The 25,068-nt window shown below is 34.5% G+C and overlaps 1 protein-coding gene across 1 annotated transcript in view; it reads right to left on the bottom strand.

Moving 5' to 3' along the window:
* Positions 1-25,068, bottom strand: part of LOC145687410 (protein FAN-like) — a 71,932-nt gene that overhangs the window by 23,748 nt on the left and 23,116 nt on the right. The window contains exons 5-12 of the mRNA XM_081760868.1: positions 24,207-24,392; positions 18,931-19,002; positions 13,248-13,450; positions 8,619-8,781; positions 6,212-6,366; positions 4,413-4,591; positions 3,633-3,764; positions 1,896-2,096 (exon numbers count right to left, since the gene is read on the bottom strand). Coding sequence (XP_081616994.1) covers positions 1,896-2,096; positions 3,633-3,764; positions 4,413-4,591; positions 6,212-6,366; positions 8,619-8,781; positions 13,248-13,450; positions 18,931-19,002; positions 24,207-24,392 — 1,291 coding nt within the window. The remainder of the gene's footprint in view (positions 1-1,895; positions 2,097-3,632; positions 3,765-4,412; positions 4,592-6,211; positions 6,367-8,618; positions 8,782-13,247; positions 13,451-18,930; positions 19,003-24,206; positions 24,393-25,068) is intronic.

The raw sequence follows: 25,068 nt of genomic DNA, 5'->3' as shown, positions 1-25,068 counted from the left end.
TAACAGTGCACTTTTTCTACATAAATAAATAATTCTAGCAGAATAAACACCATCAATTACTAACGCAACGAACGATATAATTTTCAGTATCATTAGAACTAATTTTTCTCGAAAATTAGGAATCAGACTGGATCCTCAATCATGTTATTTTATCGATTCATATTATATATATATATATATATATATATATATATATATATATATATATATATATATATATATATATATCACACCTTCGGGCAATATTAAACAAAAATTGAAATTTTAACGTTTATCATAATCTTTAACTATATCTCATTGTGGCCCTGCATTCTAACATGGCACGGATCTTCAAACTTCACAGATACTTTTCCATTATTCCCTACTTTATCTACGTTTCTAACTTAATGAGCGTTTAGTGAAACAGCTTACAATGTGCTTTATTTTTTAGTGCGTGGTCACAATTTTCTGGTAATTCATTCACTTTCCATTTACGTTTCGTAATTTCTTCACTCCAAACATGTGCTACACTATTTTCCCTACCGCCCACCTGGATGCCTTACAACTAGTTTTCTGTTCATCAATTTTTCTCTTTCTTCTAGACCCTGATGAAGTGGTTTACAGTATACCATTTTTTTCAAGAGTACGTGATTATACTTTTACGATTCTCTGTTAAAGAACTGATTTTTCTTTCCCGTTTCGAGATTTCCATGTTCTAACTATACATACATACGTACACTACATACGTGTATATATGAGGTGGGTTAAAAAAGTATCGAACCTTTGGTTGGCAAGAATACATTTATTGATTTCAAATCCGAAACACTAATCACCTTCAAAATAGTCTCCATGGTAATGCACACACTTCTCCCAGCGCTTCCGCCATTGTTTGAAACACTTCTAGAACGCAGTTTTGGAATGGTGAGCAACCCTACCGTCGCATTCCACATGATGTCTTCTCTTCCCCCAAATCGGGTCCCTTTTAGTGGCATTCTCAGCTAGGGAAATAACCAAAAGTCAGACAGAGTCATGTCGGGTGAGTAGGAAGCTTGACGACACAGGAAAAAGTTGTTTGTGTTTGGCGATGAAAGCCTGAATCAAATGCGCAGAATAAGCTCTATTGTTGGTAGCTTCGGCACAAATTTCGCGGACATGCTTCTCACACCCGAATTCTCGTTCAAAATTGAATGTACCGATCCGATGCTTACACCTATATCGTTCGCAATTTCTCTGACTGTGATACAACGGTCTTGCAAGACCACTGTCCGCACTTGCTTAATGACATTGTCTTTCCGGCTTGTTGAGGAGCTACCTGAACGTGGTTCACTGTCTATTGATGTGCGACCATCTTTGAAGCGGTTGTACCACTCCTTTATGCGTGATGTGCTCATGGCATTGTCCTCGAAAGCCTGTTGAATCTTGTGAATGGTTTTCGCTTAGGCATCGTCAAACTTTCTGTGGGTGGGAAAAAAATCACGATTGCGCATGAGTGTCCCCTCTACATCTACACTGAAGAAAGTCTCCCAGCATCATTGGTTTACGCGGGAGAAAATACGGTTCGATACTTTTTGAACACTCCTCGTATATCACGATTTTTTAAAAAATTAGCGTCTCTTTATGCATCAAGGCTATATGTAACCTAGGCCGATAGTTTAATGTGAGATTCGAACCATATTTACTCCACGAAGCTACAAATCAAATAAAGATAAACTTTTATCTTTTTTATGATAGTAAATGTGTCAGGACAGCGTGTATTTTCGAATCGCTTGACAATTTCGAAGATGATAATAGTCCACTACGGATTCAATAATACTATTACAATTACACTCTTCTTTTTAAAGTACAGTGTTTTCGATCTTAAGTATTTAATGCATAAAAACTAATAATATTATCTACAGAAGATCAAACAAACCTACCATCATTTGTCCAATATTGATTTTCAGTGTCAACAGACACCAACGGTGGAAGCCCTATAATTCTCTGAGGATGTGGAAGAGTAAAGATTTGTTTTGGAATCTGGCCAAACTCCATGATCTGAACCTCCAGAGCGTGTCGTTGATTGAGGTCATTCACAGAATCTAAGTCAACCGAACCCTCGTAACACAAGTAGTAAAAGACTATTTAAAAAAGAGAAATTATTTTAGTGTTCAATGTGTCTTCATAGAAGAAACGTAGAGAATAGTAATCTACCCCCTACATGGTTATACTTAATACTTTTATGGATATATAGTTTTGTTAAGAGAAAATTATAAGCAAGTTTTGAACTCAGCCGAGAACTGAATATAATACAGGGATATCTGCTGCCTTCCTAATTCTAATTTGGGCCGACATGGAACAATTATAAATATGTTTCTGAAAATATCTCTGGTTACATTTCATAAATGGAATAGCATAATATCTACAGTATGTCACAGAACACATAACTACATAGCAACCAACATAAGGAATAATACATGTATATGACTTCCTGTATTATTTTCAACGGATTCTACAACTCCTAATAGTACTCCTTATCTGAGTACTAATCTAATCTTCCATGTTAATATCCATCAATCTAACAACATATAATTATCTCTGCTTTCGCCATCTAACAAAAGCAACAAATAGAATATTTCTGGTAACTAGAACATGTCAAATTATTCAAAAGCCGCTCTACTTTCCTAACAATTTGATCGACTCAATTATTTATCTTAAGAGAAAGACCGGTCACAAAACTTGAATTATTATACTCGGAACAAAATCAGAGACGAACTGACATTTAGAGGAAGACATAACTCTGTTGCTACATCGTAAGTATTTCGCTAAAGCATTCTGTATATAACTATTGGATTCTTCAGCGAAATATTTACGATCTGGCAAACAGTAACACATTTTCCTCAAAATATCATTTTTTTTTCTCTTATTTTGCCCACAGTATACAATAACACTGCTTTACATCAGCATTAAAAAAATTAAGAATTTTTTGGCAAAGAAAAAGCAATACTTTATTTATTTTTTATTATTGTGGAAACATCTAAGATCAATAATAACGATGAAATCAGAGGTAAACACCCTAACATTAAGTCATGTCTTCATCGGTATTGAACATTGACACTCACGAATATGATACTGACTAGTACATTGCATTTAGTTTCCATTGGTACAGAATCAATTCTTTACCTACATAGTATTTACATGTAATAACACATTTATATCAAGCTAGCGTTGCATTTATGTTTTACAAATTGCACAACCTAGCTAATTTGATGCATTATCAGAAGCGATTCATTTGCAAACTTAGTTTAATTGTCATCCACTCAAAGAGAAAACTGAAATCTCTTGCACTTTTAGAGCGATTACGAAAAGAAAGAAAGAAAGAAAAAAAGAGCAAAATTGGTCATTTTCCATTGAAACTGTTAAAGAAGTCATATTTTATTATCAATTTCTTTTTGAAGGCATGCAGCTTTGAAGGCATGCAGCTTTGAAGGCATGCAGTTTTTCCAGTGGGTACTCTGGAAGCAATTCTTCGTCTCTCTCTGTTTGAAATAAAAACAAGATTTCTCTCACGCTCTTCATTAGTAATTGCATGTCTCTCAATACTTTGTCACTAGTATCAGCTAATAAGAAAGTCTATATAAATGATTCTAAACATATGAAATGACGACGTGACTTACTGTTGTCAGCTCTATGTGCCTCTTCACCAGACTGCTTACAACCAAATATTAAATCTATCCAGTGATGGAGATTTTTTGAAACATATTCAGACTCTAAAGCATCGCGTAATTTCTTCACAAAATCCTGAGGACCTACAAAAAACAAAATATTTAAGAATCCACAAGTAGTTTGGTCTCTCCCACAGCAGAAGTCAAAATAATACACATGCTATTTTGATAACTTTGATACGGATAAACCAATTTAAAAATAAGTCAACTTTTGTTACTAGCCTTCTTTTCTGCCTTCCAAAGTTTAAGGAGATACAGTAATTTTCATATTTAAAAAAGGCTAGAGTCCAAAATCAAATTATATTTTCCACCTTCCTGTACAACAAATCCAGTGTAAAATCATAGCCAACGACCGAGAATTAGATTTACAACTCATTAAAAGAGGAATATACAGTGAGGATGCAGTTTACAGTATTTTACTTCATTATGCCGTGATCCTTTTGTACAAATACAAATTGTTAAAAAAAATGTAATCATCTCTTCGTTCTATGTTTCTTTGCAAAACATATTTCATAACACGTTGTATTCTTTAAATATAGCATTTTTTATGTTATAATGAAATAAATAGTAATAACTGAACGGTGCGAAAAGTATATTGAGTAAAGAAAAATGAATAAGTAAAATAAAGTGAATAAAAAAATTATGGAAATACATAAAAATAAGTTCAAATAATATAATTAAATATGAAGGTCAGAGAATGGTATTTTACTACGTATAAAATACATCCTTTACCTTTGGCCCATGGAGGAAGTTCCACGTCCCCAACTTTCTTGCCATCATGTCTATAGCCAAAGTTAATACCAAATGAATTCACGCAAAAATCTCCACCTTGTTGTACGTCATAGAACTCAGGTATCAATTCTTTGAAGTCAGACATATTTGTTGTTACATTCTTCCATGTATCTGCCACACTGAAAACCAAATTAACATTTATATATACATATTTAGAAGAAAATACAACCGAAATAATTTTTTGTATATATTCTAGCACATTTAATGAGATTTTTTTTTAAAAAAAAAGGCATGAGACGTTACAAAGCGGTGTTACAGTGGCATAAAACAGCCTTTTACGCACATTTAACCTGCTTGACCGGTAATTATAGAGTTATAAAATATGTACCTCCATCGAGATTTCGAAAACGGACATCTATTTCTGCTTTTTCCCTATCAGTTTCCTCCCTTCCAATCCGATTAATAAAAAATTGGTTATTAACAAAAAATTAGTCTATTTATATTCTTGTTATCTTACCACTGAAAACAAAACTAGCTCGTTGTTCCGATACGTTTGGAGAATATTTAACTTTCCTACGGGATGATTAATTGGTAAGGAACTATTTTTTTGCTAACTTGAATCATCCTCTCATCCTCTATCCTTAACTTGAATAATTTTAATTCCAAACGATTATATTTTAATTTCGCGAATTACTAACTTGGAGGTTGCGATAATACAGTAGCAGTGTTCACCTCTGGAGCGTGAGGTCTTTGGTTCGAACCCAGCTCGCGCCAAGAGGGCTTTGTGATGGACAAAAACCCTGTTGAGTGGGTTCTCCTGTTTCCTCCCACTTTCTTCATTCCACCATTTCGTTCATTCTAACCATCATCGTTTCCTTGAGCCTACACTGTATAACCATGGGACGTAAAACTGAAAGATTTCATTAATTTCATTTCATTTCAGAACTATTAACAATAACTAATCCAACTTGTACTGGGTTAAAAAAAAAAAAAAAAAAAGTATTTTTCTGAATCGAATACACAATGAAGTTACTATTTTCGCACCTTCAAATCTTCAATTTCACTCATAAATTTTCGTTCTCTTTTGGTTAACATTTTGAATTATTAGTAAAGATGGTATGGAAAACGATAGAACAAAACATGCATCAGAACCCAACATCTACACAATACACACTTTTAAAAGCATATAGGACGTAAATCATATTAAAGATGCGAATTAACTTCCATGTATTAATCAGATGTCAATGATGGCTATATTAACCTCTTCTTGTTTTGTTTCTTTCTAGTGTATCTTTCGCTTGTGACGCTCAATGAGAGGAATCCTCTACTATCGATACTCCTTTTATTCAAATTTAACTTTTTTTTTCTCTTTAATTTTTAACAAACTATGTCTAAGAAAATTTATTTCAATATAACTCTTGGCTTCAGTCGTTACCTTCCCATCATTTATTGTTATGGACAAACCAGACTCGAAATCCGAATTACTGTGCTCTTTCACTCTGGCGTGTGTACTGTATTTTGTCACACACAAATATTTTTCTTCACATTGGCACTTTCACACACCCGAATAAACGCTAGGGCCTCTTTATATTTATTTATTTATTTCTACATAGGTAAATATAATATGTGCTTTCTGTATTAATATGTGACATTTTACACATGAAAGAGTTCTTGTTCTATTTATCAAATGCACAGTTCAGTTACTCACGCAGTAATAGCTTTTTGTACAATAGCTGGGACTTATGAAAAGAAAACCAACAGCAAAAGCAGTGTAATGGAAAAGAGATTTACTCACTTACCTATTAAACATCCGATCTGGATGATCGAATCTTCCGTTGTGAAGGCACAGCATGTAGTTAGGGTATTTTCTCACGAGATAAAACAGCACAAATCCAGGGGCTGAGTAGTGTGACCCGTAAAGAAATTTAGGTGGTGAAATCTCCTCGTATCTTTCCTACAAGAATCAGCATGTAATACAATATAAATAATGTTGCTGAGAGACAACTTTCAAGTTTACTACACCTTTTTTCACTGTGCCTAATGTGTATCGCCCATCTCACATTCAATGCAACTACAAATTATGGATTTTAAAAAGTGTGGTAACGGACTATTGATACATCTTGTATATCAAAAATACATAAGTTCACTAATACGTTTAAAACTTTATGACATTTTTATTAATGGGCTTTTTATTAATCAGCAACTTTTCATAATTATCGATAGATTTTCCCACGTCCTCAATTTTATACATTAATTTTCCCAACTGAACACATTTTTCACTGCACAATTGTGAAAATTGTACATTTTAATTATAATTGATTAATTTCAACCATTACTTTCTTCTGACATTAATTTTTAATTTAATCAAATATTTACACTTTACCTTAATTTTAAATTTTAATCCTTTTATTATTATTATTATTATTATTATTTATTTATTTATTTATTTATTTTAGCTATGCATTTATTCCGAGATTGAAAGTAGATTCTAATTGGGGACGATGAAACAGTGTTGGTTTGTAACAGGTTAATTTGTAACAGTGCAAAAAGAAAGGACAAAAATATGTTTACTTATGTTATTATTTTAGGTTTAACATTATTTTCATATTTTATATATTCTTTTTTCTATTTTATACTTATTTAAATATTTATTCTCTCTCAACTGATTAGTCTTTACCGCTATTCTCTTATCGAAAAACCAGTCCCACGAATGTAATCTTTCTCCACTGAACTCCTCTATTTCAACCTGGAAACACTATCACATGACTCTGGACGTCAATACGGCGCTGGAACTGACGTTCCTTAAGATCCGCTTATTTTTCTTCCTACACCTTTTATCCCTCCCTGCCAAATAGAGCCAACGAAAATGCTTATAAATAATTGCTTAACGATACAATGCGATGCATATTTTAATTACGAAAACTTTTTATATCTCCACGCACCCAGTGAAATATAATGTTGCGTATTGCATCGGAGTACAATTCACACCTTCATCTCTGCATCTTACTTAAATTTCAGTGCTAGTTATATTTTAAGAGAAATTTTTCAGTGCTAGTTATATTTCAAGAGAAATTTAAAAGTACATAGCAGTAATCATTGTTTCTACAAGATTTGGAATAATACGAATTATTTCACGTAGTCTCTAGCATATGAAGGGAACTGTATAGACATATTGCAATTCATCTAGCAGAAAGTCTTCGTACGGTGCGCAGATGAAGAAGTAGTAGCGCTTTAAAATTGTACGCCGAAATAATTTAACCGGATGCTTGGAGGTAGGAAAAACGGTTTTTCACAATTCTTACAAGGGCCCGTCAACAAAGACTGAGAGTTATATTGTATGATGAAAACAGATCAGCCCTGACTGTTAGATAAAAACAAAAGTTCGTTCGTGCATGCGTTTGTACGCAATGTACGATTAAACTATACCAGTTCGCCAGTCGCCTATATACGAAATGGAGTTGACTCGTGCAGAGCAATATATGGCTTTGAATTTTGCGTTCAGTCTACAGAAATCCAGCATGGATTGTTTGTAAAGACCAATCAACAACAATCTGTCAGACTTGCAGACATGTTACACATTTCCCATGGCAGTGTGTCTCTGATTCTGCATGATCATTTAAACATGAGCCATGTTTATGCGAGACGAGTCCGAAGATTATTGCAACCTTCTGGTTAGTGACCTCACTACGACAATGCACGCCCTCGCGTCTATAACGTTATTACCCAACATTAAGCCCGCAGAAACAATGAATGTGTTCTTCATTCTCCACACTTCCAGACTTAGCTCCCTGTAACACTTTCCTTTCTCTTTATCTGAAGAAGCAGGTAAGGAAGAACATTTTGGTTCTTTGGAGGGAGTCGTAACAAAGATTGAGGCTGTTTTAAAACGCTGACGCGTTGGGAAAAGTGACAAAGTGGATTCAACTCAATGGAGACTGCTTTGAAAACGACCACACCAATCTGGACCCAGTCTAGTGGATTTCATGAGTTAAAAAAAAAAAAAAATCATTCTCAGTATTTTTTAAGTAGCCCTCGTACAAATTACTTTTCTTTTAAGAAACATTTTGTACGTAATTTATTTTCTATGTCCGCTTCGAGATTCCTCTGTACAACTAGATATATCTGCATCCTCCGTCCCAAAATCAGACAACAGGATTGGGCTGAAATATATAAAATTTGCATAATAATAAAATAGCAGCAACCTACCTTTAACCTCTTTAGCCGTAATTCATTTAAAGCTCCTATTGGCTTTGTTAAATCCCGAAAGATTTTATTATTGTCTAGGTCTAGTTCTTGTGATATGTAGTCCGAAACAACCCATGGGAATACTGGATATTGTGTTAAATCATTAAATGTTCTATCTGCCAAGCTGGAACGAGAAAGGAGAACAATTTAATCTACAAACTAATATTACTGCATAATATAAGCTCAGTACAAATACTAAAATATACAATAATTTAAAAGTTATAATGGAAATCTTTGTCTGCTTCTTAGCTACTATCCAAATATAAACTAATTTTATTGTAATTAAATTGATTTACTACAGCAGAACAAGTATTACTTTGAGTGCTAAATGGTTAGCGTTCTCGTCTGGTGCAGGAAATCCGCACTTAATTCTTAATAACGTGTTTCGTAATCCACGTTCAACTGAAAATTCACGTCTGACACAGCTTGGTTGCTGAAAAAGGAAGTTAAGCAAATGAACATTTTACGTTTTGAAAACTAAAATTTATGATGCAGTCATTCTGAATAACAAGTGAGTTTCGTTTCACAGTATGAAATTATAGTAGACTTCTAAACTATGTGCATTCAATACTGAAGCTTCTAGAAGTAAATTTATAACTATTTGAAACAAGGAATAAGATCAAAGATAGAACCTGTTCCTCGGATGTTGAATCCGTATCAAAAAGCCATTACTCGCTATCTCTTACTGCTTTTGCTCTATGGATATTAATCGGAAACGCTAATTGATGTATATTACTTTAGGTTGCAACAGAGGAATAAAATTAGATCTGAAACATATTCTTGCGAACTGAATCCGTATCAAAAACCGCATGTCGTTATCTATTTTCGTTTTATCCATTATGCAATGACAGTTGTAACCGAAATGGTAACTTTTCTCCACTTTCGGTTTGAACAAATATATAAAACTAGAGACAAAACCCATTCTTGGGACGCTGAATTTGTATCAAAAAGCCGCTTTTCGATTATTCTTACAGTTTTTACTCTATAAAACTAAGTATTGAAATAAGAAGTATTAGTAAATTTAAATCACTTCCGGTTTTGATAGACTGTTCCAAGTGATAGTGGCACGTTCTATGTGAAGACGCTGAATCGATTGCAAAAAACGCTTTTCGGTGTTCTATGGAGACCAACGTTGAAACCGGAAACAGTTGATTTCTATAACTTCCGGTCTGAATAAAGGGTTAACGGAGGAGATAGAACCTATTCTTGGAAAACAGTCGATTGTGAAAACAATACTTCTCGATATCTTTTTCTCTTTTTGCTCTGTAGAAATCAATATCGAAACCGGAAACATTAGTAAATTTCAACAACTTTTGGTTTTGGTACAGTATTATGAGTGGTAAAGATATATTCTCTAGAGACGCTGAGTCGAGTGAAAAAAATTGCTTCTCACTATATGTTAATAAAAATGTTGGTTCTACGACGAAAAACGCTGAAACGGAAATGGTGAATCACTACCAATTTGAATAGTGGATGAGATTAAGTCTACTTTTGAGACGCTGAATCGACTGAAAAAAAAAAAAAAAAAAAAAACATTAATATTTTTTGCTCTATGGAAATCAATATTGAAACCTGAAGTACATTTGTATTATTTCTGGTTTTCAGAGAGTTTGGAATAGTCATGATATGTTGTCTTAAGACACTAAATCGTTTGCAGAAAACCGTTTCTCGCTATCTGTTGCCGTTTTTCGTTCTATGACGATAAACATTGAAGCCGGAAATGGCTAATCTGAACCATTTCCGGTTTGAAAAGAGGGTTAAGATGGAATCTATTCTTGGGACGCTTAATGGATTGCAAAACGCCGCCTCTCGATATCTCTTACCGTTCTTGCTCTGATATGTCGACAGATGGATGAACGGACAGACATACCCATTCTGTAAGACTTCCAACAACACTTACGCATAGCATAGTTTGGCAGTCTAATTATCTAGCAACCGTAACCATGATGCTAGAATAGAAGAATAGAATGGACTACTGTAAAGGTAAGTATCAAGATTTCTGGAAATAAACTAGTTTTAAATATCTTCAACGTTAGTGGTCTCCAAAAGTCTTTTTAATATATCTAGCTTTCTCTCTGTTCTTTGTCCTCTCTCTCCGTACCTATTAGATGCCCTTGCTGTTGGTCAAGTGGCTAGCGTGTGTACCTTTGGTGCATGAGCTCCCGGCTTCGATTCTCGGTGGAGAGAACAAAAATTTAATTTCACAATCATTTCATTAATCACCCATCTCCTTTAGCTTAAACAGATAATCGTTGGACGTCGAATTAAAAATAAAAATTAATTAATTTTTATTCAGCCAAAACTGATAATACAATACGGTTACAAAACCACAACGAAAGATGAGTATGAAATTCTATTAATAAATGTTATGACTACACTAAAACTCTTAAATCAGGATCTCGCTTACTTAAATGACTAGCACTTAAATGTAGTATTATAAGGACACAATTTAGTAAATTAATATATGCAGTGTGTTTAAAAATGATTTAAATGATAAGAAAACGTTTTATGGGCGTTAAAACTACTATATTGGCGATTAAAATTATACCGAAATATTTAACACAAACAAACTATTTGCTGAGCAAAACAATATATTTGCATGAAAACACTACATACGTGTTACAGTTTCCCCAACTAACGCTTTGGCTTCATAGACATTAGTTTGATAGTGTCTATGAAGCCAAAGTGTTAGTTGGCGAAACTGTAACACGTATGTACTTTTTAATGTGAATATACTATTTTGCTCAGCAAATAGTTTGTTTGTGTTTAAGTATATACAAAGCAAAGCTTCTACTTAACGAAATATTTTCGACAACATCCTCCAGTTTGTTTGGCACGGTCACAGTACCTTGGAATTCTTCCGTCAGGTGGCAGTGACAAGTTCAAGATGGACACCTGTGGAACAGATGAAGCATTTGCATCCTCAATTTCACGTTAGCCGGTCTGTTGTGTATGTTCAACGTGAATTTTGTACAAAATTTCATACAGCCACCATCAAAGAGCTCCATTCGCAAGTAGTACGAAAAAATCAAAACAACAGGATGCATTTGGAAGGAAAAATCATCTGGTAGGCCTTCCTTGTCTAAGAAAAATGTCGAGAAAGTTCGAGCTTGTTTTCAACGAAGCCCTCAAAAGTCTACAGCGAGAGCTAATCGAAAACTACAAATGCATCGAACAACTGTGTAGCGCGTAGTGTATGAGCGTTTACGGATGTATTCCTATCGAATAGAAAAAAAAATGAAATGTAAGTTTTACGTCCCACGTTTATGCCGGGTAGGCCAAAGAAGACGGTGATGATGAGAAATTAATGAAATGGTGGAATGAACAAAGTGAGAGAAAATGGGAGAAACCCGAGGAAATCCATGCACATGGTGTTTGCCCATCACAAAGTTCACTTGACGCGAGCTGGGATCGACCCAGAAACCTCATGCACCAGAGATGAACGCTCTATCACTGAGCCACCACGGCCCTGTCCTATCGAGTAGAGTTGTTACAACATTTAACATTAATGATCACACGACTTATGAAGAATTTTGTGAGTTATTTCAAGAGTTGTGCAGTAACAATGATTTTCTTGAACAAAATGTCTGTATCTGGAGAACTAAGACGACTCACAAAAACCGATGAAATTGTGCGTTATTCACCAAAAATAAATGTGTTTTGCATCATTTCATTTTCCAAAGTGTATAGTTCGTACTTCTTTTCGGAATAAACTGTAACTGGAGAAATACTTCTAACATGCTTACTACGTGGCTTATGCTACAGCTTCAACATGACGGTGTACACTTTACCTATCAATTGGGTGGAATCTTTTACCACTTCCATCGCAATGTTAGAAATTACCTTAATGAGACACTGTCACATCGCTGAATTGGGCTAGCTGCTCATAACAGTTTTTACATTGACCACCAACATCACCGGACTTAATCTGCAATTAATCTTGTGACCTTTCTGTAGGAACATCTCAAAGACATTGTGTACAAACCACCTGTAACCCAAGATGTTCGTGAACTGTAACAGCGCATTACTATTGCAGTGCAAACTGTTCATGCACTGTCTGTTACATTATTAACCTACCACACCCTTTAAAATATAGGTGAAACCGTGTACCAAATTCAGAACAGCACAACACTAAAGTACGTACTACGTGAACGAAACAATGCACAAACTGAGCCCACCATTCGACGCACAACTGATACAGCGCGGTGAACCATGATTCGACGTGTAACTAGCAGTCAAGACAAGGTGTTCTTCACACTGTTCTACCCCGGTTACACCGTTCATTATTGTTTTCCCGATGTTTTTATTGTTTTCCTCCTGTCTTTATTCCCTGTGAACAATGTTATAGAGGAATACAAAGGATCTGAAGTAAAATAATTCTTAACATTTCTAAGTGAGTTTGCATATTGTGTTTAAGTGTTGAAAAAAATAAAATGATATCTACCCCGTATGACAAAGGAGATTAATGCTAAAGAAGGAATAGAACGAACACGCTTATTATTAACCACAAATTTACATTGCATGGGTTCGAACGAGGATCCTTTCCCAGTGAACGCTCTACCAATACGCCGCTGTACTCCTGAAAATTACCTGTTGAGATAAAGAAGGTAGTCGTAATTGCTTAGTACTCCGTTCTGCCACTGCAACGTCATCATCTCCTGTTCTGTGTTTTCCAATTTCACTGCTGGTTGCTGCGTAAGGCCATTATACAGCTCATCCCTTTCGTTTTGATTCTTAAGACACAGGTACAAATGATTCACAGGTCTCGTATTATTGCAACATATTTCTAAGCCCTATAACACAAAAAAGGAACATTAATCTTGAATTCTTTAAATGCAATCAAACACAAAAGAGAAAACATTTTATGTTCTATGTACAGGATGTCCACACAATCTGGGCAAAAAAATCGACTTTCCATAACCAAAGTTCCAGATTTTCTTGACCATTGAATAATTTAAAAATAAGAAAAAAAGAAAGAAAGTCTCCACCTTCCCCATAGCTGGCCTTGTTCTCTCCCTACTTCTGTTTCTCTCTTTTTACAATTTTCTTTAATCCTAAAGAATGTAAATTTACAACCATATGCATTAGGCCGATATTACACTTACTATTTTTATAAATTCAATAACTGAACAATGGACCTAAATCGATATTTCCCTGACTTTCCAGAATGTGGACACTCTGCATATAGTCAGGTATTTCAACATAAGTCAATTAATATCTAAGAGACAAATATATATCGGAAATAAATGGCTAAAATGAAAATGTCTACATTAATCCTCCATGACCCCAAGTGTCCTAAAGAAATGAAATAATGACGCCAATTGCAGCTCACCCTGTGACGGGTACATAAGAATTCTAAAAGAGAAATGGTGAAAAACGGGATTTAGATTCCACCATATACCCGCCTGTATGGCCTTAAATGATTTTTCATTTTGAATGGATTCGTTAAATTCTGATAACAGGTACAAGTATTACAGAATAAATATTAATTAATTTGCCATTCCACATTTACATATCCAGTATATGTCTTAACAAAACTATTTAACTTAATTTTACATATTTTATTCAGAACACAGAATCCAAGCTATTCTAGAAGTGGAAAACAATTGATGTTCCTCAAAATGCTCAACCTATTTCTACAATTTGAATTTCTCAATCGATTCTGTAAAAATAATTTGGTTCATACCCACTTACATACATACTTATTAACACTGTAATTTGAAATCCATACAAAAAAGCAAGTATTGGTGGAAAGTTAACAAGGTTAATTTCCTGTATATCTGTAATACTTATTAACTTCTACAACAAGAACACGATAATATTTTCATGGTGCGCTGAAATTCAAGTATACACTCGATTTCGATCGTTTCTAAAGCAAATGAGTAACTTATTCAACCATTCAGTTTAGGTACACTCAAGGAATTGACTTACGCCCTAATGAGCACCTTAATCAGAAGGCAACATTGAACCTACAAAGTCTGGCAACGGTGTAGCAAGTCTTGGTATCCTGACATAATTAATTCAGAATTTAGAGGAAGTTCGTGCTCCTGAACGTTAAACCTTGAAACTTCACTCCGAAGCGCAGTTATCGTGAATTTAGATCCACATACAAAACATTTTATCAAACTTATTCAGTCTTTTTCTGTCATGAAATTAGTATTATAATATTATCTGTATTATAATATTATCCTAATATTTCTATTTAAACACTGAATTACATATATACCGCATACGCTCGCGTAATGTCCGCGCTCGCATGATGTCCGTACCCGAACTTCAGAGATATTTTTTTGGGAACAAAAGTGACCTGCGTAATGTCCGCACCCTAAAAATCACAATTTGAAAATCTAAGTTACGAAAGGATCGGAAGACGATCTCCTTTGGGAAGATAAAGTGAACGAAGAAAACACCAATAATGACTCGGACTTTACCGACAGTTTGTCAGATGATGAGTGAAAAAAAAGGAACAAAAGTGCCGGAATTGCTTGTGTATTAACATTTGTTTCTTTCGAGTGGGAAAAACTGTTTACAATTAATTTTAATATTTTTAAATTTATGATTGTGTTGTGTTTATGACTTTACATCAAGTGTGTGCTGACGTGGTTGAAAATTATGTTCGAGGAGAAAATAAAGTAAGATTTAAATAATTTGTTTATTGATTGTAAATGCAATAAATTTGATTCAATTAGTGGTCCTCATTTGCTTTTCATTTAATTATTTACCGATATTATGTAGGAAGTTCAAAATGAAATTTACTTCGAAAAAATATGAGACTGAAAATTGTGCGTGTTTTGAACGACCCGCGTAATGTCCGCACCTGCATTTTGACACCGCGATTTTAGAAAAAATAAAATCGGACATTACGCGAGCGTATACGGTATATGAAGAAAACGGGAAATTTCAATCGAAATATGCGAACAGCAAATTTTTTTGATAGTCTTTCTATATAAACCAGCAAATGGGCCCTAATAATAACTAGACATATAGACCAATGGTAAAGTAATAGTAAAAACAGAAACTTTTACAGCCAAAGATCGCAGGTTCGAATCCGTGCCAGGAAGAAGTGTTTTTTTTTTTTTTTTTTTTTTAATTTCTTCAGTAAAATTAGGAAATAAGAAAAATGGCTGAAAGTAATATGTGAAACAAGTCCTAAAAAATACAACATTGAATTGTGATACAGTGACATGCGCACCACGAAACACCATGCTTCATGTGAAACTATCGCTTGTGGGTTTTATTTCTGTGGCGATATTTCTTCGAATCCTTAAATAATATTATCATCACCATACGTATTCTGCTATTATTTGCAGATCACTTTCTGCAGAACCCAAAATCGTTCGTGCACCCTAACCTCTTCGTCTTCACGTACGATTTTTGTCTTTTAATACCTCCATCAACTGTAACCTCGCCACCTTCGTCTTTTTCTTGTCATCACACCTTCTAGCATGCCTCTCATGATTTAGATCCTATGATTAATTCGAAATAATCACAATATATTTGAAAAATAAATCAGCACCTATTTTTACACCAAGACATTATGTGTTAATTTAAAGTTTTATTGGTTTGTATAAAAATACTTTTCACTTCCAATGAAAAGTTTTTACAATGCACTCCAATGAAGAAATGATATTTTTCATGGAATAAGAAATACATTTAAGAGTCTAGATTTCTTAATGTAGAATTATCTACGTTTCAATTACTGACGAACGATGAAGTATAATTTGGTGTGTAGGCGTATTTTACAACAAAGAACTGAAACCTGGGCCTACGCATCCTAGTGTAATTCAAATACAGACTTATCTTTTATCAACATAATGCCATCAATGTGTTCTAGATAGTTTGAAAATATATGCACTAATATAGCATTACTTAAAAAGCACCATGACAAACGTAGAAAATAACTATTTTCAATGAGAAGTATATAATCTAATAATATATAACGAATCAATAGTACAATGAAACTAAAGTACGTGATGTGTAAGATATTATCTGTTAAATGATTTCATGAAGCTTAGTTTTAGGATCACATTACAATACTACGCACGTTTCATTTTAATGTTATTACTAAAGCCCGGAATTAATGGTAAAATGCCATAAGTGTCATTACTGCAATGATATTTTCAGGAAAAGTGCAATTTCATAATTTAGAAGCAATTTGTTGCCATTGTCACAGGTTTTCTCTTTCACTACTCTTTATTTTTTCATGAATGGCAGCATACCACAGATCTGAGTCGCTCTTATCTGTCCAAGCAATCTCGGTGTCTGATAATAACTGGTCTATTCCCGTTGGAATATGACAAATGGAGGGGGTGCTAGTGCGTATACAGTTCTTGGAATGTTGAAGCAGAGTTCGGTTCTTGGAATGACAAACGCAGATGCTTACTTTCAAGAAGTAACCAGGTGGGCAGTTATTGTGAATCTTAGGCGTGCGTGATACAGAACTGGTATTTATGTGCGTTTCAGTATTTCAAGATGCCGAAAGTTGGTCTTTCTAAGCAACAGAAGTTGGAAAAATTTGTTAGTGAGTTCAGGCGTACTGTGTTTTCAACAGACGGTTCTGTACTGTTTTGTAAATTATGTGAAACTGTGGTTTCCGCTGAAAAGCGTCATTTTGTAACACATCATATAAACACTGCAAAACACAATTCTGCAAGGACACGCAAATCAGCTGGTGAAAAAGCTTCAAAATCTTCTTGGAAGTCACGAATCCCGCTTCGCGTACTAACAGTTTTGCGAATGATCTGTGTGAAGCTCTAATTAACGCGGACATTCCTTTATGAAGTTAGAAAATGTTTCCTTTAGAAACTTTCTCGAGAAATACACAAAACAAAAAGTTCCAAGTGAATCATCTTTGAGAAAAACTTACGTTGATAGCGCGTACAGCAGAATTATTGACGATATCCGTAAAAGCGTTGCTGACAAAAATATATGGATTTCACTTGATGAAACTTGCGATATTCTAGGACGTTCCATTGCAAACGTTGTAATTGGAACTTTGGGAGGGAAGAAGGCACACAAACATTCTTGATTGCATCAGAAGTTCTGGAAAAAGTAAATGGCACGGCAATTGCACAGGTTTTTACAAAATCGCTGAGTATTCTGTGGCCAATGTGTAAAATACGATGAGGTCCTTCTTTTTGTCATAGACGGACGGAGCTGCATATATGAAAAGTGCAGCAAAAGCCCTAAAGGTTCTATTCCCACGTATGCTGCATGTCATCTATCTGGCACACGCGCTACATAGAATTGCAGAGGAAGTTCGTTCTCATTTTCCTGACGTTGACCTTCTTGTGTCAAATGAGAAAGGTTTTCTGAAAGCTCCCTCGAGAACAAGTGCGTTTCGCGAATTACCCCCTGAACTTCCGCTTCCACCACAGCCTGACTTAACGAGATGGGGTACATGGATTACAGCTGTTCTCTATTATGCTAACAACTTTGAACTCATCAAAAGTACCATTGATACTTTTGATCAGGATGATGCGTCTTAAATTAAGCTTGCTCAAAGTTTGCTTAAGAAGAATTCCTTCAAAAAGGACTTAGTCTTCATTCCAACATACTTTGAAAAGACTCTCGCTAGTTCTCTCAAAATCTTCAATGATACTCTCAACGATCTGAGTGTTGTACCTGGTGACAAGGACGAGTACATTCGGCGTGTGATCGTGTTGTAAGTGCTAATCCAGATTTGGGAAAATTGAAGGACATCGCTAGTGTTATGGAAGGTGATGCTGATACAACTGTTGACAATGACATGGATCGTTCCCAAATTACGTTTCAAGTATGCTCCAGTAACATCTGTAGATGCGGAAAGAAATATGAAAAACCTTTCGTAAGTGAAAATAAACTGCTAATGTAGAGTAAAATGACTTAACTTTAGTATTTCTTGTGCTTTAAATGTTCGTGCTAATGTAACCGCATGTAAATAAAATGTGATAGTATTTTAAAATTATTGTTTCATTGTTACTACTGAAGAATGGCGAATGAATTGTTAGGTGATGTCCCTTCACGGGTTGCGCAAGTTTCCAGAATTTTAAGTGGTAAGTACAAAGTGCAAAATGAAACAGTTTATTCGATTAGTAAACGAATTATAGCTTATTACAGCTTTTACATATTTTAGTATCTATTTTTTCTCCGAAGTTCGTGATTGCTTGTTTATTTTATTTTGCCATTTTCCGTACCATTTTTGGGTGTTTATTTTGCAATTTTGCCAACCATTTTCGGGTTTTTATTTCGCCATTAATTCCAGGCTTTAGTTTTTACTTAAGAAAATACTTACGACTTGTCTTAAAAGAAATCTTCTCTTAATTATCCTCCTAATATCTTGCAGTCTGATTTTTAACACTGGATACTGAAATTGACATATGAACAAATATCGTTAATTAGAAAAACAAAATCATTATATGCACAATGACGCATATTTTTCAACCAAATAATGTAACTTACAAGGCACATCTAGAATTTAATTAGTGTACTTATTTCCTTTCTTTTCTTTCAATTACTGACTAAATTATGGATTAATTATTTCAAAATTCATCAAAAATACGTCAAAATAAACATTTTATTCGCACCAACCTAATAAAATCAAACACTTAAAATTGGTGACTCAACCATATTCTAACGATTGGCATTATGAAATGTTGAATTAGAGATGAACTGAAGCAGGTCTTTTTTTTTTTTTTTTTTTTTTTATTTTTTCAAATACAGTAAAACTTTTGAAAAACGGACACTGGTGGAACGTGATTATCTGCCTATAAATGAGAGTTGTCCGTTACTGAGAGACGACACAAATTTAGATTAGTCATAGCTCATACGAAAAGTATCCAAAAAGTAAATATTTTCCTTCCCAAATACATCTCACTAGTTACCTGTAGACTATATTGAATTGCGTTAATGGTAAACTGTACTTGATCTATTAATTGGCGCCATCTTATTTGACATCTAATTTCGCTTGCTTGCTAACTGGAGTTCTACATCCCTTTCCAGAGCCAGAAATACTATAAAGCTAGGTCAACGGGAGAAATATGCATAAATGTCTTTAAAAAATCTTGCCACCTATCTTGGACTGCTTCTGTAGAACTTCCACGGGAGTTCCATCTATCGCTGGCTCAACTAGATGAAGTTCTACCAACGAGATTCAAGATAGATGGCAAACTTACGGTGGCCACCCATGAACTTATTTTTATGTATTTCTCTCCATAATTTTATTGATCTACATCAATTTTACTCAATATACTTGAGAAGGGTTCCGGGGGAAAAAAAACCGTAATATTTAGGTCATACCTTCAAGTGATAATAATAACTATTTTAATTATCAGAATTTACTTTATTTTTAAGTTTCACCAAATTACCGATGTCGTAAATGATTCTTTCAGTTACTGTTAAAAAGATATTATGAGGCTACTGACAATCAGAATTATACGTAGAAACACTTTCCACGCTACCTTTAATAGACCTCAGCAGAAAATTCATCACCACTTTCATTATTATTGTATTTCTTGGTATTATATAGAGTAACAAATACGAATTATAAACTCCTTGAAAAAAAATATATATATAGTACCTTAAGGAAAGTAAATGAAATCATGCACCACAAGTGCAACCCTAAAGTACAGTGACCCAGAAAAAGACTTGTATGTTCCTAAGTAGCAAAAATTATACTTCTTCACTCTCTGTATCTCGAAATTCGCGTAAACCATCGTCTGGACTATTTACAACATGAAATTTACAGCTGGATTATTCTTTACATTCTTGAAGAATAGAACACTTGACCACTATTAGACTATGGATATTGTAGAATCGAAAAAATCATTAATTAGTGATCACTCCACACGTAATTTACTTTTATAGATTGTAAAAATACCTTGCTACAAAGAGTAACTATCAGAGTTTCTTAAAAACACTAATGCTTATTATGTTAGTACTTAAGTTTCTTATGACATACAAACTTCTATATTAACAAAAATAAATTAGTATGCAAGATATTCACACCGGAACATATGCGTTGAGAAATACAAATCTTACTGTCATTTATATTACAAAAACAACTAGATTTCTTTCTTACGAGTAGTTGCCACCTGTCTATAAAGAGTGTTTACATACTGGTAGTTTTTATTATGGTACGAAAATTTTCGCATTGACTTTGTGGATAAGAATTTGTTAATCATGTATGTGGTTTTGTCAATAAAATTTGTTCCCATAATATATAGATCATCATCTCCATTCCACTTTTCGTATTCAGCTTAGAGTTTTTGACCTTATGTAGTGTCACCGGCCTAAGGTCATTTTTTTCAAAATTTAAAAGAGATATTGGAAGAACAGACTTAATTTAAACTTTATTAACCAAGCCTCGTATATTTCCAATGTTCTAGAAACTATTCTCTCATCGCTTTGGCATGTCTCTTCGTCTGTGATAGTAAGCCTCCGTCAGTTTTTGTGACCAAATATGGACATACGTTGCGGAGACAATGATTTCCTTTGTGAACGCTCCCTGAGTCCGGAAAAACGGGAAAGTTGCAAAAACACTTTACTTCTTGTCATCGCCCAACGCTGATTCGATTATTTAAAACGTCCGCACTTCTTCAGCCAAAGAGTGTGAACTTGGTATTATACGTCATCACCGGGGAGCTCCAGCCCCAAGAACACATACACAATAGCAAGCTGAACAAAGCAAGCAGTGTGTCTGCACCCTTGGGACGATAGTCCTCGTGTCGTCGTTTGTTCGTGCGTAGCGCGATTTCACCAGAGCAGCGTTGACTGCTGCCTCAAAGTATAACGTGTGCATCTTCAAATTGTATAGTGACATAAATATACGTATATCTGCATTAGTGATTAAATATCTTATCCATTACAAAAGGCTTGTATTTGTGAACCAGTTGGGTAATTATCAGTGCAACTTATGGTTTAATACTAACGTGTGTGGAAGTTGAATCTATAATAGTTCTATTTACTAAACGTTTTGATACGACTAGTCAGTCGAATTTATTAATTACCACGACGAATATGAACTAAGCTCAAAGCACGAGTCGGCCGAGACTGTGGACTAAACATCATATTCATAGCACCAACTTGGGATACTTATCGAGAAGATAGCGGTCGGGACTCAAACCTAGGACTCCAACTCCTGAAACAACGCACATATTTGGATACAGGACGTCGAGGGAGCAACTCGTAAGGCTAGCCGAAGAAACACGTGAGTCAACTCTTAGTTAAGCCACGCCACCTCAACGTTAATAATAATGAATTGTTAATTATAGGTATATTTGAAACTTGAATGCATGTAACATTTGTGCTTATACAGTAACATTATATTCTTTCTACAAAAAAAGAGTGATTTTATCATTTGTTGTATAGTTAATATTTAGTTCTATTATACGTGTAGCTTAACAGATATCTTTACGTTGTCTACATTTTCGTCTGCCGTGTTTCCAATCACCGCAAGTCGGAATTGTAGGCATGGGCAGTGACCATAATCGTCGTAGCGTAACTGGAAATTAAGACTAAGAAAAGGGGAATATATGAGAATGAAAAGTCAATCTGAACCACGACGCATATATTGGTCACAGTAGAATGCTTCAAATACGCTTTTTTCAATTAATAGTGAAAATCAGTGTGGTATCTTTAGAGTTAAGGTACACTCATGTCCAAAATGATTGTCGCATATCTATAACTGTCTTCTTGTAAGAATACAATTTGATAATGATTTTGCAGGATACTTTTAATACTGATATTATGTGTATAATCGGGAAATGTATATGTGTGGAAAATTTCACAGAAAAATAATTATAAATACGAAAATTAGAATGAGTAAAACAAAATGTTGCTAAATGGTCAAGAAAGTTTAGTTTTCGTTTTATCGTTCCTATTTACTGTCCTTTTGACATGAAATTTGACACATACATGTCTCTGCCGATTATACACATACTAACATTGTAAGAAATGGCAGACGAATTCGTTATCAAATTATATTCCTACAACAACATGTTTATAGACATGAGACAATAATTTTGGACATGAGTGTACCTCGATAATCCTAACGTAGCTCCATTGCTTTTGCTAAAATTTTTAATATACTCTTTCATTCTGGTGAAAATATTTATTTCATTCAAGGCAATGTAGAAATTATTACAAGCACATTTTACTTCATATAAACAACATAGAGAATTGTGAATGAGGTTATCCATTTAATAGACAGTTTTAGGCTAAATTTTATATTTATTTATTATTCTAATTTTAACTATCTGTTCTTTTGCTCTTTTTGTTTTGTTTTGTTCGATTTTCACGTTCTTTTCAGCACCACGGCGAGACGTGGATCTATAGTATAACATGACATCATATCATATGAACTCCCGCCGTAAGAATAAAAGGAAACTGATACCTTTTGTTACATTTTTGCTCTCAAATTGTTAAGTCCTTTCACGACTATCAGTTGTTTTTCCAAACTGATAATTGAATCAATTTATTCATTGTGATCATCCTATGTGAAAACAAATCTGTAAATTCTAAAATACATTAAAAAATATTAGCTTTTATTAGATCTGATGAGTGGAAATTTCTGTGGAATTCAATGTTGCTTGAAGTGGGCTTCCTTTATACAGTAGATATGAATGTAATTATTTATTTTATTTCCAAGGAAAACCAAATCTAAATAATCAAGCGAATTATTCTTTTCATACTCGACAGTCAATTCCAATCTTGGATCAATTTGATCATTGTCGTCCTGTAAAAATAAATGCGCAAGTTCTTAGCATTTTAAAAATGGGTTCCATGCATTGTTACGAAAACACATGCTTGGTACATATTATAATCAAAAGGTACAGCTGAGGTGTCTGAAAGCTGTTTTCACGATTATACTACGCTTCAATATAGCCCCCAAAAGTTCCCCTACAATTATGTCAAATCCTGAAATATAGCATTTCCGTGATTTTCTTCTTTTTTAATTGACCCTATATGAAGCTAACACTCTATTTGGCCAACACAAATAAGAACCTGAAATGTTAAGTTCAGTTGTGGACAATAAAATCAGCCTCCTTCTCCACACTTTCTACAATTGATGTCTGGTAAATTTGGCGACTACATCAGAGCGATACAAATGGTAACCAAAAATACGCCAACCCTAGACAGTGCCGGCAAATCTACTCTATTCTTTGCCTAATATCACAATATCCAAATATTTTGAGAGATTGTATACTGTTGAATTGGTTATTCCAGAATGATTTATTGCTGAACAATTCCGTTTCAATAGTTGAGCTTTGACTTGCGAATCAGACCCGTGATTCTATAGCCAGTCTGAGGACAGACATGATAAATATCGCATTTCGCCATACGATCTGCTTTTCTCGTACGATCGAACACATCTGAAATATGTAAGAATGTCACAATTCACTGATATTTATTATACACTTAGAATTATCTCATCCCATCATTAAAAACTGGTATTTAATACAATTCGTATAAAAATATAAAAGTTTTCATACCTACACAATGATGTATATTATATTACATCAAACACAATCATTTGAATAAACCTTATCCTTTAATTACCGTTCAACTCACAGATTCCAATTTGTTGTATGGTTGGAAATACAGCCGTGACGACGTGAGGAGTATGCGACCTGGATTTATCACCAACGGAGTTATCTTGCTGCCTTGGGTTTCCAGTATTACTTTCTCATACAAGTCCTCGAGCCACATGGTATCAAAACTTACACGAGACTGTCGCGAATGAACTATTGCTGCTATCTGCAAAAGAAAATGTTTTTAAGAGTTTGAAGAGCTCTTGTTCTGGAGAAAGTCGGTGAATATTTGTGAAAACGAGTTCGAAAGACCTACCAGGAATCTGAAATTGACATGCGAGACAAAAGCACAGCAAGAAACAGCCTAAACATTAGCGTCTGCTGCTGTCACAGGAAAGTTTGTTGGGCACGAAATGATTCCGAAAATAACAGCCATTCTGGGAGGGGTACGACATAGTCTCTTTCCGCTCTAAGTTCAGTTATAATGCAATACGTCACAGTCTTTTCCCTAATAGAGTACAGTTATAGTACAATCACGAAACAACGTTGAAAATGAAATTAAATTAAATTTCTATAATTACGACCCACGCTCAATTCATTCAAACTAAATGAGATGAATGATTAATGAAAGTGAATGATTATGAAATAACTGGTGGAATGAAAATGTCAGAGGAAACAAGAAGTTCCACAAAACCCACTGGCACAATGTTGTTCACCACAGACTCGTATGAGTGAGGATCAAACCAGGGACTCCTCCTAACAGAGGTAGCGCTCTACCACTGACCCACCGCACCCCCCAAGTTTTGCATATGATCAAACGCAACAAGAATGCGCCATCAGAGCAAGCAGATTGTTCTATAATAGCACCAAGAAAACACCCCAAACCCAAACTACAGTGAATG

The sequence above is a fragment of the Thermobia domestica genome, chromosome 1, assembly GCF_964235325.1.
Source record: "Thermobia domestica chromosome 1, izTheDome1.hap1.1, whole genome shotgun sequence".
NCBI classification, from domain to species: Eukaryota; Metazoa; Arthropoda; class Insecta; order Zygentoma; family Lepismatidae; genus Thermobia; species Thermobia domestica.
Note: the sequence above shows the minus strand (reverse complement) of the source record. Positions and strands in the feature narration are given on the sequence as shown.